The 19,128-nt window shown below is 52.3% G+C and overlaps 2 protein-coding genes across 8 annotated transcripts in view; one reads left to right on the top strand and one right to left on the bottom strand.

Annotated features, from left to right (window-relative positions):
- Positions 1-19,128, bottom strand: part of C10H8orf33 (chromosome 10 C8orf33 homolog) — a 44,813-nt gene that overhangs the window by 13,943 nt on the left and 11,742 nt on the right. For 4 of the 7 annotated variants that reach the window (XM_048868038.2, XM_048868036.2, XM_075132895.1 and 1 more), the window contains exons 5-7: positions 7,055-7,770; positions 421-511; positions 153-299 (exon numbers count right to left, since the gene is read on the bottom strand). In XM_048868038.2, the coding sequence (XP_048723995.2) occupies positions 153-299; positions 421-511; positions 7,055-7,770 (954 nt within the window). Of the gene's footprint in view, positions 1-152; positions 300-420; positions 512-3,505; positions 4,964-7,054; positions 7,771-19,128 lie in introns of those variants that run through there. The other 3 variants (XM_048868040.2, XM_048868039.2, XM_048868041.2) reach the window with 3 other exon arrangements.
- Positions 15,968-18,499, top strand: LOC142073349 (uncharacterized). The gene is made up of 2 exons (XM_075132894.1): positions 15,968-17,364; positions 17,925-18,499. Exons 1-2 carry the CDS (start codon positions 16,041-16,043, stop codon positions 18,347-18,349), a joined length of 1,749 nt encoding a protein of 582 aa, XP_074988995.1. The 5' UTR covers positions 15,968-16,040; the 3' UTR covers positions 18,350-18,499.

The raw sequence follows: 19,128 nt of genomic DNA, 5'->3' as shown, positions 1-19,128 counted from the left end.
AGAAAGACAGAAAGAAAAACCGTTAAGGCTTCTCATGCACCAGAATTCCATTCTCTAGGGCTACATGGACAATGGAGGGATTAGTATTCCTGCTCCCTTTTTTCAGGCATGGTTTCCCATCCTGGACCCTTATGTAGGTCTGCCTCTCATACCTGCCTGCATGAGCTTCAGTTGTTTCTGTCTCTCCTCCTCCATCTTCTTCTTGTAATCTCCAAACATGGCTCGCATGACCTGACACTTCTTTGCCAGCACAGCCTTGTCACTGCGGAGTGTCTTGATGGCATGGAGAGCTTCTTCAGCTGAATCATTGGAAAGGAGAGACATGCGCACACAGAATATAACTCTCTCCCTTTGCTCTTTCCCTGCATCACTGCTTCTGCCTCCCTTCCCTTCCAACAAGACACTCTCTGGCTTACTCACCCTGTTTTGGAGTGGATTTTTGTGTCTTCAGGCCAAGTTCCAGCTGTTCCACACACCAATCCACTTCCTTCCACAGCTGTTTAACTGACTGCTATATAAAACAGAACACAGAGAGGGGAGGAAATGAAATTGCCCCAAAACTAAAACTGCATCTGTTAGTCAGCAAGGAAAATCAAGGATCTACAGATTTAGGAGTTGAATGTTCATGTTTTCACACCCTCAGAGCTGGTTTCACTTCATATTCCTGAAGCCACTTTATGTCCAGCACCTTCCACCTGATGATCTCAAGCCTTTGCACAAACAGTACTGAAGCCTCCCAACACCTGTATGTGGAAGGTTTGCTTGCCTATGTTTGTCCAGCACTATGGGAGCCTTTGGTCTGACAGCAGTTATACAAACATAAAATAAGTCATTTTCCAGTGGGGAAAACTAAGGAAGAGAGAGGTGAAGTGACCTTCCCAAGGTTGCACAGTGAGTGAGTTACAAAACCCAGAAGAGAATCTAGTGTCCTGTCTCCTATTGCCCTGCCCTCCCAGGGATGTGCAAGTGTTAGCTAGTTAATGTCTGTGAAAACAGAAGGAGCTGTCCAAACACTAAGGCCTGGTCTACACTACAAGTTTAGGTCGAATTTAGCAGCATTATCTCGATTTAACCCTGCACCCGTCCCACACGACAAAGCCCTTTTTTCCGACTTAAAGGGCTCTTAAAATCTATTTCTTTAATCCACCCCTAACGGGGGAATTAGCGCTGAAATCTGCCTTGCTGGGTCAAATTTGGGGTACTGTGGATGCAATTCGACGGTATTGGCCTCTGGGAGCTATCCCAGAGTGCTCAGTTGTGACCGCTCTGGACAGCGCTCTCAACTCAGATGCACTGGCCAGGTATACAGGAAAAGGCCCGCGAACTTTTGAATTTCATTTCCTGTTTGGCCAGCGAGGCGAGCTCACCTGCACAGGTCACCATGCAGAGCTCATCATCACAGGAGACCATGCAGTCCCAGAATCGCCGAAGAGCTCCAGCATGGACCGAAAGGGAGGTACGGGATCTGATTGCTGTACAGGGAGACGAATCCGTGCTGGCAGAACTCCGCTCGAAAAGAAGAAATGCCAAAATATTTGAAAAAATCTCCAATGGCATGAAGGACAGAGGCTATAACAGGGACCTGCAGCAGTGCCACGTGAAAATTAAGGAGCTCAGGCAAGCCTACCAAAAAAACCAGAGGCAAACGGCTGCTCCAGTTCAGAGCCCCAGACATGCCGCTTCTATGATGAGCTGCATGCCATTCTAGGGGGTGCAGCCACCACTACCCCAACCCTGTGCTTTGACTCCATCCAAGGAGTGGGAGGCAACCTGGAAGCAGGTTTTGGGGGTGAAGAAGAAGAAGATGATGATGATGAGGAGGAGGTTGTAGATAGCTCACAGCAAGGAAGCGGAGAAACTGGTTTCCCCAACAGCCAGGATCTGTTTATCACCCTGGACCCAGTACCCCCCCGAACCCACCCAAGGTGGGCTCCCAGACCCTGAAGATGGAGAAGGGACTTCTAGTGAGTACACCTTTGTAAATATTATACATGGTTTAAAAGCAAGCGTGTTTAATGATTAATTTGCCTTGGCATTCGCGGCCAGTACAGCTACTGGAAAAATCTGTTTAACGTGTCTGGGGATGGAGCGGAAATCCTCCAGGGTCATCTCCATAAAGCTTTCCTGGATGTACTCCCAAAGCCTTTGCAAAAGGTTTCTGGGGAGGGCAGCCTTATCCTGTCCTCCATGGTAGGACACTTTACCACGCCAGGCCAGTAGCATGTAGTCGGGAATCATTGCAGAACAAAGCATGGCAGCATATGGCCCTGGTGTTTGCTGGCCTTCAAACAACATCCATTCTTTATCTCTCTGTGTTACCCTCAGGAGAGTGATATCATTCATGGTCACCTGGTTGAAACAGCGTGGTTTTAGTAAGGGGACATTCAGAGGTGCCCATTCCTGCTGGGCTGTTTGCCTGTGGCTGCACAGAAATCTTCCCCGCTGTTAGCCATGCGGTGGGGGGAGGGGGTGAAGCCATCATCCCACAGAATTGGGTGTGTGTGGGGGAGGGGGCTGGGGGGGGGGGGTTAGTTGGGTTTCTGCTGCACGTGAACCTGAAAACCACAGCCCTCCTTTTAAATTGCCAACCCATTTTTAATGGGCAACCCAACGGCTACTTCGTATGGGAAATGAGGGTGCTGGTGTTTGAAACCATTCCCACGTTATGAAGCTTAAAGAAGCCAAAAGACTGTGGCTTACCATGGTTGCCTGCAAGCCGAATTCTGCTGCCCAGCCCTGTGTGAGTGATCTCTCACACCAAACCAGCATACCCTCAATAAGAGGCAAAATGCGACCTTGTAATGAAAGCACATGTGCTATGTAACGTTAACAGCAAGGTTTACCGTGAAAGAGTGTTCTATAAAATGTGTTTTTTTAACTACCACTCTCCCCATTTTTTTCCCCTCCACCAGTTGCATATGTTTCTCCTTCCCAGAGGCTAGTGAAGATTAGAAGGCAAAAAAAAAAAAAACACTCGTGATTAAATGTTCTCTGACCTCATGCTGTCCTCCCACACTGACAGAGCACAGCAAAATATGTGGAGGCAGACAATCTCAGAGTGCTGGAAAACACAATATGACCGTGAGGAGAAGTGGTGGGCTGAACATGGTAGGTGGCGTCAGCTTGCTGAAAGAAGGCAGGAGTCAATGCTCAGGCTGCTGGAGGATCAAACTCATGCTCCAGTGTATGGTTGAGCTGCAGGAAAGGCAGCAGGAGCACAGACCACCGCTACAGCCCCTGTGTAACCAACCGCCCTCCTCCCCAAGTTCCACAGCCTCTGCACACAGAGGCCTAAGAATGCGGAGGGGGGGCTCCAGCCACTCCACCCCAGAGGATTGCCCAAGCAACAGAAGGCTGGCATTCAATAAAAGCTTTAAAGTGCTATGTGGCCTTGTCCTTCACTCCTCCACCACCCCACCCGGTGCTTCCCTCCTCCACCACCTCCCCGGGCTACCTTGGCAGTTATCTCCCTATTTGTGTGATGAATAAATAAAGAATGCATGAATATGAAGCAACAATGACTTTATTGCATCTGCAAGCGGTGATCGAAGGGGGGAGGGGAGGGTGCTTAGCTTACGGGAAAGTAGAGTGAATCCGGGGGGGGGGGGGGGGGAAGGGGGGTTTCCATCAAGGAGAAACAAAACAGAACTTTCACACCGTAGCCTGGCCATTCCTGAAACTGGTTTTCAAAGCTTCTCTGATGTGCACTGCGCCCTCCTGTACTCTTCTAACCGCCCTGGTGTCTGGCTACACGTAACCAGCGGCCAGGCGATTTGCCTCAACCTCCCACCCCGCCATAAACGTCTCCCCCTTATTCTCATAGATATTGTGGAGCACACAGCAAGCAGTAATAACAATGGGAATATTGGTTTCGCTGAAGTCTAACCGAGTCAGTAAACTGTGCCAGCGCGCTTTTAAATGTCCAAATGCACATTCTACCACCATTCTGCACTTGCTCAGCCTATAGTTGAACAGATCCTGACTACTGTCCAGGGTGCCTGTGTACGGCTTCATGAGCCATGGCATTAAGGGGTAGGCTGGGTCCCCAAGGATAACTATAGGCATTTCAACATCCCCAACGGTTATTTTCTGGTCTGGAAAGTAAGTCTCTTGCTGCAGCTGTTCAAACAGACCAGAGTTCCTGAAGATGCGAGCGTCATGTACCTTTCCCGGCCATCCCACACTGATGTTGTTGAAACGTCCCTTGTGATCCACCAGTGCTTGCAGCACCATTGAAAAGTACCCCTTTCGGTTTATGTACTTGCTGCTCCGGTGCCAAGATAGGGATATGGGTTCCGTCTATGGCCCCACCACAGTTAGGGAATCCCATTGCAGCAAAGCCATCCACTATGACCTGCACATTTCCCAGGGTCACTACCCTTGATATCAGCAGATCTTTGATTGTGTGGGATACTTGCATCACAGCAGCCCCCACAGTAGATTTGCCCACTCCAAATTGATTCCCGACTGACCGGTAGCTGTCTGGCGTTGCAAGCTTCCACAGGGCTATCGCGACTCGCTTGTGAACTGTGAGGGCTGCTCTCATCTTGGTATTCTTGCGCTTCAGGGCAGGGGTAAGCAAGTCACAAAGTTCCATGAAAGTGGCCTTATGCACGCAAAAGTTTCACAGCCACTGGGAATAGTCCCAGACCTGCAACACTATGCGGTCCTACCTATCTGTGCTTGTTTCCCGGGCCCAGAATTGGCGTTCCATGCCATGAACCTGCCCAATTGTCACCATGATGTGCACATTGCAGGGGCCCGTACTTTGTGAAAAGTCTATGTCCATGTCCTCATCACTCTCATCACCGCGCTGCAGTCGCCTCCTCCTTGCCTGGTTTCGCTTTTCTTGCATGTTATGGTTCTGCATATCCTGCTGGATAATGCATGCGGTGTTTATAGTGCTCATAATTGCTGCAGTGATCTGAGCGGGCTCCATGTTCCCAGTGCTATGGCGTATGCGCTGAAAAAAGGCGCAAAATGATTGTCTGCCGTTGCTCTGACAGAGGGAGGGGCGACTGACAACATGGCTTACAGGGTTGGCTTACAGGGAATTAAAATCAACAAAGGGGATGGCTTTGCATCAAGGAGAAACAGAATGGCCCCCTCAAGGCTAGAACTCAAAACCCTGGGTTTAGCAGACTGTTGATTTCACGGAGAGAGGGAGGAAGGGAGGAGAAAACAAATCTGGTCTATTTCTTGTTTTGATCCATTTCATCTATCTTTATAGATCTTGCTGGCAGCAAACGGTTCAGTACGACTGCTGGCCATCATCATCTCCTCGGTGCTCGGCAGAAGACGGTGCAGTATGACTGCTGGCCATCGTCGTCTCCTGGCTGCTCATTAGAAGACGGTGCAGTAGGACTGCTGGCAGGACTGAATCTCCATGAGACGAAACTTAAAAGGGAAATGACCTGGCTGAGTCACTCCCATGTTTGCCCAGGTGCCCCGACCAACCGCACCGAGGTCAGCTAAAAGAGCACCCTGGAGTACAGCGACGATGGCTACCAGTCATACTGCACTGCCTGCTGCCAAAAGGCAATGAGCTGCTGCTGTGTAGCAATGCAGTACCGTGTCTGCCAGCACCCAGGAGACATACAGTGACGGTGAGCTGAATGGGTTCCATGCTTGCCGTGGTATGGCATCTACATGGTAACCCAGGAAAAAAGGCGCAAAATGATTGTCTGCCCTTGCTTTCACGGAGGGAGGGAGGAAAGGGGGGCCCTGACAATATGTACCCAGAACCACCTGTGACAATGTTTTTGCCCCATCAGGCATTGGGATTTCTACCCAGAATTCAAATGGGCGGCAGAGACTGTGGGAACTGTGGGATAGCTACCCACAGTACAATGCTCCGGAAGTCGACGGTTGCCTAGGTACTGTGGACACACTCCGCCGACTAAATGCACTAAGAGCATTTGTGTGGAGAGACATACGCTCGACTGTATAAAAACGCTTTCTACAAAACTGACTTCTATAAATTCGACCTAATTTCGTACTGTAGACATAGCCTAAGTGTTATCCAGCATACCCAACAGACTGGATTTAATTCATGGTTACCTAGGAAAGCTACCCACTGGTGCCTTATATACAGTGCCCACCTGAGGGATGGATACCTCAGGAGTCAGGTAAAGGGCTGTGGGGCTTTTCACCCCAGGCTGGTCTGGTCTAGGGCAGTAGTTGCTGAGATTCATCTTCTGAGGTGTGTCTGTGCGTCTCAGTCCAGTTCCTAATGGACAGCTGTCCATATCGCATAAACCACTGCAGTTGTCTGTCTCAATAGAGAGGCCAGTAACAGAATGGCCAGAGATTGAACCCTCCCACCTCACACACACACTCTTGGAGGGGGGCTCTCAAGGTCAGGGTTGAGGCACAGCAGTTGGGTGATGGAGGAACCTCTCACAGCTGTTTCCTGTGTTGCAGCCTTCACATTCCAGCCTTGCTGATCTGGGACCATTCATGAGGCCTAAATTCACTGACATTTTAAAGAAAAACATAACAGAAACTACAGACTTCAGTGCAGCATTAGCAGATGGTAAGGTGTACTTTAATGATCTCTTAAAAACAGGACTCAGAGCAGTTGGTGCCTTCAACCTCTTTCCGTGTCATTATAAATCTAGAGACAAGGACTGGGACGCAGGAGGTCTTCTGGGCTCTGTTCCTGGCTCTGTGACAATCTTGATCTTGGCCAAGTCAGCTAACCTCTCTGTATCTCAATTTCACCATTTGCACAATGAGGATACCACCTACCAGCCAGGGATGCTACAAGGTCTAAATCATTACATGTCTGCAAAGCACTTGCAGACTCTCAGACATGGTTCTAGGGAAGGGAAAAGTAACATCAACTTGAGCCACCTAGTCCACCCCCACTTGTTAGGTTTCTGGTCACAGTGAAACCCTAATGGGATAAGCAGCAATAAATGGCTATTCGTTTCCAGCCTGTGCCACCACACAGATTTAGAAACCCCACACATACATTAACTTTCCCTTCCAACGAAACTATGGAGCCTTAACAGTGAGGTTATGTTTATTAGCCAGAAAATAATTCACATACCTGCATGGTCTTGTCCTGGACGGACAAATCTGTGTCTTCACACCCACTGGCTCCCACCTTCACCTTCTTGCTGACCTCAGCTTCTGCCATCTCCTTCTTACTATTTGATGGTTTCTTTTTCTTCTTCTTCTTCTTGGGCGCTCCAGCTGCTGCTGTCTTCCCTGCCTTCACCTCATCTACAGAAGCAATCTCTGGTTTTGGGGTCTCAAAAAAGAGAGCCTCTCTCCCTAATCCTCCACCCACACAGCCCACAACCTCAGGCATATTAGCCTCCAACAGGGTTGAATGCTTCATTGGTCCTGCAGATGCTAAGCCATGTGATGTCACATTTTCTGCTACACTCTCCGCTCTTTGGCCTGTAACAACAGACGGCATCATGGGGCCATCTTTATCTGGGATGACAAAATTGAAAGCAAACTTGGGCTCTTGTCCAGTGGTGGAAAAGTTCAACACTTCCCCAGAACTAGAAGATTTGAGTGAACTTACACTGATGGGCCTCTGTTCAGAGCCACCTACCCCCTGGGCCTCTTCCAAAGTTCCATTGGTTGCTTGTGGATCCATCTCAGGAAGTGCAAAGCTGAATTGGAAGCTATTATCAGATGGTGTGAACCAGTTTGTTGCTGTCTCAGAGGTCTGTCCAGATCGCTTCCTATACACCATGCTCCCTGAAGCAGGCGCCTTCCCTTGCTGTATTTGCACTTTCCCAGGTTTCATGGCTAGAGAGAAGAGGAAGATTTGTGTTTCTTTTACTTCTCTGATTTCTTACCATGTTGGTGCCACATTAGAACAATTCACTTCTATAAGGGACACCCAACCCATGTGAATGCAGAATGCTATTGTATTTTGGTACCAGCAAGGGATTGTGGGCAAAATACTGTAGCAAATTGCCAGCACTACTATGATGGGTCTCGCGCTCTCTCTTCTTGGGGGGGGGGGGTTCAGGGCACCGTTTCTTGCCCCTGAACTGGGGTATTAACTGCCCCACTAGTGTCCTAGAGGAGGGGAGTGGAAAGGGAGGGACCCGGGCCCATCCCCTACTCCGGGTTCCAGCCCAGGGGCCCTAGGGATAGCAGTAAACCACTAGAACTAGCAGTTCCTTCCCCTGGTCTACTTCCCTCTCCTGCCCTTCAGCTTGCGGGGCTTCCTGCCCTCCCTCTGCACAAATCAGTTGTCCCTTTACCTAGCGTCTTGGTCTTCTTAGCCCACCGTAGCACTTCTCCAAACTCTCCTCTGCTTCCCTCCAAACTGCTCTCTGCTCCAACACCAATCCACTCTGCTTCAACTCCTCCTCTTGTCTGATTGAAGCACGGAGTTTTTATCATGTGACTGGCTTCAGGTGCTTTAATTAATTTATAGCAAACTTTCTTCCCTTTACAGGGAATAAGGCTCCCTTCTAACACTCTCCTGTTGCCCTCTGGCCATGCTGTATCACGTATCCCCCCCCCCCCCCCCCCTTTGCTCAACCATGGGGTTGGGCTACTTCAGACGAGAGGCAGTGCTGTCATGATAGGCCATCAGTATTGCCGTATTGGCTTCCAGCCCTACACTGTACCCGGAAATGGAAGGGCTGCAGGGATAGGAACATAGAATCATAGAATATAAGGATTGGAAGGGACCCCAGAAGGTCATCTAGTCCAACCCCCTGCTCAAAGCAGGACCAATTCCCAGTTAAATCATCCCAGCCAGGGCTTTGTCAAGCCTGACCTTAAAAACCTCTAAGGAAGGAGATTCTACCACCTCCCTAGGTAACGCATTCCAGTGTTTCACCACCCTCTTAGTGAAAAAGTTTTTCCTAATATCCAATCTAAACCTCCCCCACTGCAGCTTGAGACCATTACTCCTCGTTCTGTCATCTGATACCATTGAGAACAGTCTAGAGCCATCCTCTTTGGAACCCCCTTTCAGGTAGTTGAAAGCAGCTATCAAATCCCCCCTCATTCTTCTCTTCTGCAGGCTAAACAATCCCAGCTCCCTCAGCCTCTCCTCATAACTCATGTGTTCCAGACCCCTAATCATTTTTGTTGCCCTTCGCTGGACTCTCTCCAATTTATCCACATCCTTCTTGAAGTGTGGGGCCCAAAACTGGACACAGTACTCCAGATGAGGCCTCACCAATGTCGAATAGAGGGGAACGATCACGTCCCTCGATCTGCTCGCTATGCCCCTACTTATACATCCCAAAATGCCATTGGCCTTCTTGGCAACAAGGGCACACTGCTGGCTCATATCCAGCTTCTCGTCCACTGTCACCCCTAGGTCCTTTTCCGCAGAACTGCTGCCTAGCCATTCGGTCCCTAGTCTGTAGCTGTGCATTGGGTTCTTCCGTCCTAAGTGCAGGACTCTGCACTTATCCTTATTGAACCTCATCAGATTTCTTTTGGCCCAATCCTCCAATTTGTCTAGGTCCCTCTGTATCCTATCCCTCCCCTCCAGCATATCTACCACTCCTCCCAGTTTAGTATCATCCGCAAATTTGCTGAGAGTGCAATCCACACCATCCTCCAGATCATTTATGAAGATATTGAACAAAACCGGCCCCAGGACCGACCCTTGGGGCACTCCACTTGATACCGGCTGCCAACTAGACATGGAGCCATTGATCACTACCCGTTGAGCCCGACAATCTAGCCAGTTTTCTACCCACCTTGTAGTGCATTCATCCAGCCCATACTTCCTTAACTTGCTGACAAGAATACTGTGGGAGACCGTGTCAAAAACTTTGCTTAAAGTCAAGAAACAATACATCCACTGCTTTCCCTTCATCCACAGAACCAGTAATCTCATCATAGAAGGCGATTAGATTAGTCAGGCATGACCTTCCCTTGGTGAATCCATGCTGGCTGTTCCTGATCACTTTCCTCTCATGCAAGTGCTTCAGGATTGATTCTTTGAGGACCTGCTCCATGATTTTTCCAGGGACTGAAGTGAGGCTGACTGGCCTGTAGTTCCCAGGATCCTCCTTCTTCCCTTTTTTAAAGATTGGCACTACATTAGCCTTTTTCCAGTCATCCGGGACTTCCCCGGTTCGCCACAAGTTTTCAAAGATAATGGCCAATGGCTCTGCAATCACAGCCGCCAGTTCCTTCAGCACTCTCGGATGCAACTCGTCCGGCCCCATGGACTTGTGCACATCCAGCTTTTCTAAATAGTCCCTAACCACCTCTATCTCCACAGAGGGCTGTCCATCTCTTCCCCATTTTGTGATGCCCAGCGTAGCAGTCTGGGAGCTAACCTTGTTAGTGAAAACAGAGGCAAAAAAAGCATTGAGTACATTAGCTTTTTCCACATCCTCTGTCATTAGTTTGCCTCCCTCATTCAGTAAGGGGCCCACACATTCCTTGGCTTTCTTCTTGTTGCCAACATACCTGAAGAAACCCTTCTTGTTACTCTTGACATCTCTGGCTAGCTGCAGCTCCAGGTGAGATTTGGCCCTCCTGATAACATTCCTACATGCCCGAGCAATATTTTTATACTCTTCCCTGGTCATATGTCCAATCTTCCACTTCTTGTAAGCTTCTTTTTTATGTTTAAGATCCGCTAAGATTTCACCATTAAGCCAAGCTGGTCGCCTGCCATATTTACTATTCTTTCGACTCATCGGGATGGTTTGTCCCTGTAACCTCAACAGGGATTCCTTGAAATACAGCCAGCTCTCCTGGACTCCTTTCCCCTTCAAGTTAGTCCCCCAGGGGATCCTGGCCATCCGTTCCCTGAGGGAGTCGAAGTCTGCTTTCCTGAAGTCCAGGGTCCGTATCGTGCTGCTTACCTTTCTTCCCTGTGTCAGGATCCTGAACTCAACCAACTCATGGTCACTGCCTCCCAGATTCCCATCCACTTTTGCTTCCCCCACTAATTCTACCCGGTTTGTGAGCAGCAGGTCAAGAAAAGCGCCCCCCCTAGTTGGCTCCTCTAGCACTTGCGCCAGGAAATTGTCCCCTACGCTTTCCAAAAACTTCCTGGATTGTCTATGCACCGCTGTATTGCTCTCCCAGCAGATATCAGGAAAATTAAAGTCACCCATGAGAATCAGGGTGACAACAACCTAGTCACTCTTGCGTTCTTCTCCTTGTTTCTGTGCATCCACTGGAGTGGGGCATGGTCTGTTACGAGGGTAAACCGCCGCCCCAGTAGGTAGTAGCGGAGAGTCTCCATAGCCCATTTTACCGCCAGACATTCCTTTTCAACGACGGTGTACTTTTGTTCCCTGGGGAGGAGTTTCCGGCTGAGGTACAAGATCGGGTGTTCCTCTTCTCCTACCATCTGCGAAAGGACGACTCCTAGCCCTACCTCCGAGGCATCTGTTTGTAGGATGAATTCCTTCTCGAAGTCTGGAGCTATGAGTACTGGATGGCAGCAAAGGGCTGTCCTTAAATCTGCAAATGCTCCTTCTGCTGCATCAGTCCACTTTACTATCTCGGGGCCCCGAGCCTTTATGAAATCCGTCAATGCTCTTGTGGCAAAATGAGGGATGAATTTCTGATAGTATCCTACCACCCCTAGAAATGCTCTGACCTGCTTTTTGCAGACTGGTCGAGGCCAACCTTGTATTGCCTCTACTTTATTCCATTGGGGTTTCACCAAACTTCTCCCTACTACATACCCAAGGTATCTGGCCTCAGCTAGTCCTATCACGCGCTTGAGAGGGTTGGCAGTGAGGCCGGCCTTCCGCAGGGCGTCTAGCACCGCTTCTACTTTTCCTAGGTGCATTTTCCAGTCAGAGCTATGGATGACTAAGTCATCTAGATAGGCATACTTGGCATGGGGTCGCAGCAATTTGTCCATAAGTCGTTGGAATGTTGCAGGGGCCCCATGGAGTCCAAAAGGGAGGACAGTGTATTGGAACAGGCCATCGGGTGTAGAGAAGGCAGTCTTTTCCCTGGCATTCTTGGCCAGGGGAATTTGCCAATATCTTTTGGTCAGGTCCAGAGTGGTTAGGTACTGGGCCTTGCCTAGTTAGATCAACTAGCTCGTCAATGCGTGGTATCGGATAGGCATCAAATTGGGATACTTCATTCAACTTCCGGAAGTCATTGCAAAACCTTAGGGTGCCGTCAGGCTTGGGAACTAGGATGATAGGGCTGGACAACTCACTGTGGGATTCTTCAATAACCCTGAGTTCCAGCATCTTCTTCACTTCTGTCCTAATTTCTTCCCTTTTAGGTTCCAGTATCCAGTACAGTCTTATCATCACCCTCACTCCGGGCCTGGGGACAATATGATGTTGGACCAGTGTCGTACGGGCTGGCTGTGTATAGAACACATCCCGGTTCCGTTGCATCATATCAATGACCTCTGTTTGTTGTTCTGGGGTCAACTCAGGAGATATCTTCACCTGCCCCTGTGGGTCGTCTGTCTGGAATGGAGCTCCCCGAATGACCAGGCACATCTCTCGGTCACGCCAGGGCTTCAGTAAGTTGATGTGGTACATTTGCTCTGGCCTTCGGTTGTCTGGTTGTCTGACCTTATAGTCCACCTCCCCAATGGCTTCCACTATCTCATATGGTCCATGCCAGCTGGCGAGGAGTCTGCTTTCTGCTGTCGGCACTAGCACCATCACCCATTCCCCCAACTGAAATCTCCGTACTTTCGCCCGACAGTTGTAGTATGTCCTTGGTCTGTCAGGATCTCCTTAGGGATGCCCACTCTGTCAAAAAGCTGGAGTAGTTATTTTTCTATTGCCTTGGATGTGGGGTTTCTTAAAGGAATGGCTTCTGGATACCGTGTGTTGTAGTTAAGGATGACTAGTACGTTTCGGTGGCCCCATGCCGATCTTTCCAGTGGGCCCACTATGTCTATGGCTATCCTCTCGAAAGGGACTTCAATAATAGGCAAAGGTACTAATGGGGCCCGCAAGTGAGGTTGGGGGCTATGCAACTGGCATTCAGGACAGGAGGTACAATAGCGCTGGACCTCTGCATGTAATCCTGGCCAATAAAACCTTCTTAGGACTCTATCCAGTGTCTTGTCTACTCCTAGATGTCCCCCAAATAGATGACTGTGATCTAACTCTAGTACTACCCTTGTGGGTTTCCGTGCGACTAAGTTGTTCTACTTCTTCCCCTCGTATTTGTGCTATCCCGTACAACAGATCGCATTTGAGCACATAAAATTTGGGCCTTTCCTTCCACAGGTACGTCATTTACTTAAACTATCTCCTCCCTCACATTTGCATATAGCGGGTCATTGGTTTGGTCCTGCCCAAAATTCTCATGTGCGGTACCAATCTGACCTAATTCCAGGGGGCCTGTTTCTACTCTGCCCCCTGGGTTGCCTCTACTTGGGCTAGGAACTGCCTCCGAGTCCTCACTGGCCTGAATTATCTCCTGGCCTTCTGAACAGGTTCGTCTACCAACAAGGGAGGTTTTCTGGTTCTCTGCTAGAATCCTGGACCCCAATCTTTTATCTGCCCTCCTTTCCTGCCTAGACTTTTGGGGTTTTCCGGGGGATGAGAATAACTCTGGGACAAATTCGACAAACATTGGGGTGAGGCTATCTGTAGGTGCCTCCGTCTCAACCCAGAGGTTGCTACCCTCCCCTGGCTCTACTGGGGGGAGTAAGCTCTCAAAGCCGGGGAAGTCCCTACCAATTAAGACAGGGTAGGGGAGCCTGGGGACCACCCCTGCAGTCACTCTGGTAGTATTCCCCTGCATCACAATCCGTACCGGGATTGTGGGGTAGAAATTTACGGTGCCACGAACGAACGTTACCCCTGTGTTTTTGGCCTGGGTTAGTTGGTCTTGCCCCACCAACTTCCCTGAGACCAGCATGACAACACTCCCGGAATCTATTAATGCTGTGGTCTCAATACCATTCATTTTTATTGATCTTGTATACCCATGCAAGGTCATTGCGACCCCTACCAGGTCGATTAGGCCACATTGCTCCCCATGATCCTCAACATTACATTGCATAGACTCTTCCCTGTTGGGGCACTGGGCTGCTCTTTCAAAAGCCAGGAAGTATGCCTCCACATCATCCTCGTGTGTCATTTTCTGTAGGCAGTGGTGGGCCCGTACGATCTGGGTCCCGTCGCAGTTGTGGTTCAGCTCCATAAGGGCCTTCATCTGGTTCACCAGCTCTTGCAGCAGGGCTCGGTCCTGGGCAGCCTGACTCATCAACAGATGATTAGTCTCCTGCTGCATCTGAGTCGCCTCCTGTTGGGCAGTTGCTTGGACCCGGGTAGCCTCCTGCTGGGCTGTGGTGGCTTGTATTAGGGCCTTGACCTTAGGGATGGCTAACCCTGGTTTAAGTCCCCAGCGCGTAGATCCCACTTCTCACACCACGTGCAGCAAATTACCGGCACTACTATGAGGGGTCTTGCGCTTTCTCTTCTGGGGGGTGAGGGAGGCATCGGCGCACCGTTTCTTACCCCTGAACCGGGGTATTAATTGCCCCACTAGTGTCCTAGAAGAGGGGAGTGGAGAGGGAGGGACCCGGGCCCGCCCCCTACTCCGGGTTCCAGCCCAGGTGCCCTAGGGATAGCGGTAAACCACTAGAACTAGCAGTTCCTTCCCCTGGTCTACTTCCCTCTCCTGCCCTTCAGCTTGTGGGGCTTCCTGCCCTCCCTCTGCACAAATCAGGTGTCCCTTTACCTAGGGTCTTGGTCGTCTTAGCCCACTGCAGCACTTCTCTAAACTCTCCTCTGCTTCCCTCCAAACTGCTCTCTGCTCCAATGCCAGTCCACTCTGCTTCAACTCCTCCTCTTGTCTGATTGAAGCAGGGAGATATTATCATGTGACTGGCTTCAGGTGCTTTAATTAATTTATAGCAAACTTTCTTCCCTCTCCAGGGAAGAAGGCTCCCTTCTAGCCATGTCCTGCTGCCCTCTGGCCTGGGCTTTCCTTGCTTTTTGCCCCTGCTTTAGTTCCCCCCCCGCGACCGGGCCAGACGGTTTTTCTTCGTTTTTTTTTTGTTGTTGTTGTTGCCATTCGAGTGCTGGTCGGCTGCTAGCTTGCCTGCCAGCCCCCCCACGCCTGCCCTCGGACGCTGCTATTGCTCCAGCTGCAACCCCCGGAGGAGGAGGGGGGGAGGACTGCCGACCAGCTCCCCGGAGGAGGGGAGTGGATGTCCCCAGACCCAACCGTTTTGCTGTTCATTTGTGGACCCGCGATTACTCGTCTTCTTATCTTTGCTTGGCATTTTTGGAATGCTCCACAAAGACCGGGAGAGAAGACAGCTGACAGAGACATCGCCCAGGGAAGCTACAAATCATTGTGGAGGGGGCTGTAAGACTGAGTAACTTTTGAACTGTACTCTCGTGTGGGGGGAGTTTGACTGTGTCTTAACTGCGTTTGTTGGGGCACAGGGGGTGTGGCACGGAGCTGCTCCCCGATCCATCGGTGCCGCCCCCCCCCCCAACACTACTACAACCGTCACGGCCCCTCCCGCCGTCCGTCCCTGCTGGCAACCTGCCATCTGCCTCTAGCCTCAACTGCTTGCTTTGAATTCCATCATCCGGACCAGACACAACAGCCGACCAAACGAGACTCTTTGGATAAACGCGCGTGGGTCTGCGTTCCCCCCCCACACCCCCAGACTGCCCACCCCACAGTTTGCCCCTATTACCTGCCCCCAACTCCTCTTTCCTTCCCCTGTCCAGTCAGACCCATTTGGCCACTCCCTGCCTGCAGCCCAACTGGGAGAAGTGGTTAATCTGCTTCCCCCTCCCCCCTCCTCCTTCTGGTGTCTCCCCATCTCTCCCTGCTCACAATGGCAGGGAATGAGAGGGGTGAGACCCCTCTAACAACCTCTGTTGCCCCTCCCCCACCTACCCCCCTGCCCAACCCCCAAGCCCCCCTCCCCACCACTGCTGCCAAAACACCTGCCACCGCCCCTGCTGGGGCATTGGCAGCCGGAGGCACCAGGGCGACTATTACTGCTGTTACGCCCACCGCCCCCCCCAAATTCGAGGAAAGCCCCCCCGGTTAGCCGGAAAGGCCAGGGTGCGAAGAAGGGGAAGGGCCCCGCCACAACCACCAAGCCCTCCATGGCAGAGGCTGCCCCCATCGCTGCGGCCTCATCATCGACCACGGCATCCCTCCCCGCTGTTCCCTCCACCAGCTCTGCGAGCGTCCCTCCCCCGGCCCCCAGGGCATATGCCCGGGCAGTGGCGGCCCCACCCCCACCTGCCGCCTCGTCATCTCACCCACCCCCCGCCTCCGCTACCATTAATAGCGGCCAGGGCCCCTTTCCCACCACGACCAGGAAGCATGGCGTCCGTTGCCTCCTAGTGCCCGCCTCGCCCCACGTGGAGACATACGTGCAGGCGTTGGCGACGGTGCTAGGACCCACGGCTATTGTGGCAGCCTCCAAAATGTATGGGAAGGTCGTCTTTTTCTTAGCATCGGAGGCTGTCGCCCAGGAGGTGGTGGAGAAGGGCCTGGCGGTGGGGGGGGTGTTTGTCCCCCTGGAGCCGCTAGAAGACCTGGGCGTCCGCCTAGTCCTGACCTCCATCCCTCCTTTTCTACCCAATGCTGCCCTGTTACCCGCTCTCTCCACCCTGGGGAAACCCATTTCCGTCATCAGCCCTCTCCCGTTGGGCTGCAAGGACCCTGCCCCCCGTCACATCCTTTCGTTCTGCCGGCAAGTGCAGCTTTTACCACCGCCAGCGGCGCGTGACGGAGAGGTGCTCGAGGGGTCCTTCCTAGTCCCCTATCAGAGAGCCCGCTATTGGGTCTACTATTCCACAGGAGAGGCCCGGTGCTACCTCTGCCGCTCAGTGGGGCATGTCCAAAGAGACTGCCCCTTGGCCCGGCGGGGAGGGGCACCCGAGACCCCCGAGAAACAGCAGGACATCGGCTCCGTCGTTGCGGATACCCCTGGCCGCCCGAGATCTGAAACCACCTCTCCTCCTGCTCGATTCACTGCTGCTCCTGCCCGGGCCCAAGAGACACCTCCCCTACAATGCCCAGACGAGCAAGGGAGCCCCGCCCTTGCTGTTAACAATCCAGCAGAGCCTACGGAGGAGGGTGCAGCAAAGATATTACCGGGCATAGGAGAGGGCCCGCCCCCAGGAGAACCGCCCCCCCTCCCCCATGTTGCCTCACCGTTACCCCCCCAAGCCCCTGAACCACCGCCTCTGCCCCCCGACATGACCCCTGCTAACCAGCCCCCGGACGATGCTATGGAGGGCTGGACCCTAGTCCAGGGAAAGCGAGGCAAGCGAAAGGCCCGAGCTCCGCTGCACCCATCCGATGCGGAGGTCCCCCGGAACACCAGGAAGGGAGGCACTGACACTGAGCCTTCCGCTATGCCCATGAGAGACATCCATCCGCCGGTGTCAGGAGTGGAAGACAAAATAGCACTGGAAGGTAAAATCTCCCCTTCACGGGAGACTCTCCCCTCCGAGACCCCTGAGGAAGCCCCTTCTGCCCGAATATCACCCGAACCCCCCGCGAACCCCAAAGCGACCATTGTAGCGGCTGCCAGAGGCGAGTCCCCCGGGGTGGCAGAAGACAACCTTTCCTCCCTGTATGAGGAGATCGAGGCCCTAGGTTTGACCCCGGTCACCCAGGGAGAGAATGACCTACTACCGGCTGGCCTCGATCTGGGCAACCTTACCCCAGTCCCCCTTTCCCCATGCTCCCTCCCCCTAACCGCCTTCCCCGGCGAGCACCCTGCAGAAGGTGGTCCACCACCTGAAGCCATGGCTGCTAAATCCACCACAGGGCCTGCGCCTAGCATCACTGGGAGCCCCCTCCCCATCTCCTTAACCCTCGAATCTGTTCGGGAGGCACCACCTCTCAGCTACTTGCCTCCCGAAGCCCAGAGCCTCGCCTCTGCCCCCGCCCCCACCCGTGTCCCTGCCCAATCCACCTCCTCCTGCAATGCTATTGCCGCCCCGGGGTTATTTCTTTCCCGTTTTTTGCAGATCCCCCCCAAGGAGCAGTCTTTGCATTTTCCTGCCGCGACCCATTAGGAGCTGCAATTTTCCCTCCGCCATCCTCTTCTACCCCAAGCCTTGAGACAGACCTAATAACTTTAGCCTGTCAGACGCCCCGTCGGTGGTCTGCACCCTGCCTGCCCGCCTCAGCGGACCACAAGCCTGCACCAAAAGCCCCACCAGGGAATAACCCGGAAATCGCAACCCCACCCCCCCATGAGCTGCGAAAAGCGTTGCGACAGTTTTTAGAAGACATCAGTGGCTCCCGCAACAGGGTACAGCTAGCTCTCCAGCTATGGGGGGACTTTGATCACATCATCCAGGCCACAAGGGCCCTCTTAAAGGAGGGTAAAGGGAAAGGAAGGCACGGTGCTGCGGCCTACGGAGAGGCTGAGGGAGCTGGGACTGTTTAGCCTGCAGAAGAGAAGAATGAGGGGGGATGTGATAGCTGCTTTCAACTACCTGAAAGGGGGTTCCAAAGAGGATGGCTCTAGACTGTTCTCAATGGTAGCAGATGACAGAACGAGGAGTAATGGTCTCAAGTTGCAGTGGGGGAGGTTTAGATTGGATATTAGGAAAAACTTTTTCACTAAGAGGGTGGTGAAACACTGGAATGCGTTACCTAGGGAGGTGGTAGAATCTCCTTCCTTAGAGGTTTTTAAGGTCAGGCTTGACAAAGCCCTGGCTGGGATGATTTAACTGGGAATTGGTCCTGCTTTGAGCAGGGGGTTGGACTAGATGACCTTCTGGGGTCCCTTCCAACCCTGATATTCTATGATTCTATGATTTACTCACTTACGGGATGGGTCACGGATTGCTGCGCGACCCGCTGGGGGCTGCAAACACCCCCGCCAACAAGAAACCCCCAGCCCTCTGCATGACGCCCCTCATTATTGCAACTTTGAGCACCAGGGGCTGTAGGATGGCTCTCCGCAGGTCCCAGGTGCTCTCTTACCTTCAGGAAGGGGGGTACTCTGTGGTTTTCCTGCAGGAGACCCATACGGATCCGACCGCCGAGGACAGCTGGCGGCTGGAGTGGGGGGACGGGGTCTACTTCAGCCACTTCACGATTCGACAAGCTGGAGTGGCGACCCTGTTCTCCCCCAACCTACGGCCCGAGGCGCTAGGGGTCACTGAGGCCGTGTCAGGCCACCTGCTGCATCTCCGAGTCCGTATGGAGGGGCTCGTGGTC

Source organism: Caretta caretta, chromosome 10 (genome assembly GCF_965140235.1).
Source record: "Caretta caretta isolate rCarCar2 chromosome 10, rCarCar1.hap1, whole genome shotgun sequence".
NCBI lineage: Eukaryota > Metazoa > Chordata > Testudines > Cheloniidae > Caretta > Caretta caretta.
This window is presented reverse-complemented; position numbering and strand designations above follow the sequence as displayed.

Bases quoted from the DNA above. Each gene is read 5' to 3' on its own strand.
- LOC142073349 (XM_075132894.1), top strand. From the start codon at position 16,041: ATGGCAGAGGCTGCCCCCATCGCTGCGGCCTCATCATCGACCACGGCA. The intron at 17,365-17,924 runs GTAAAATCTCCC...CGTTTTTTGCAG, and splicing joins AGACAAAATAGCACTGGAAG to ATCCCCCCCAAGGAGCAGTC.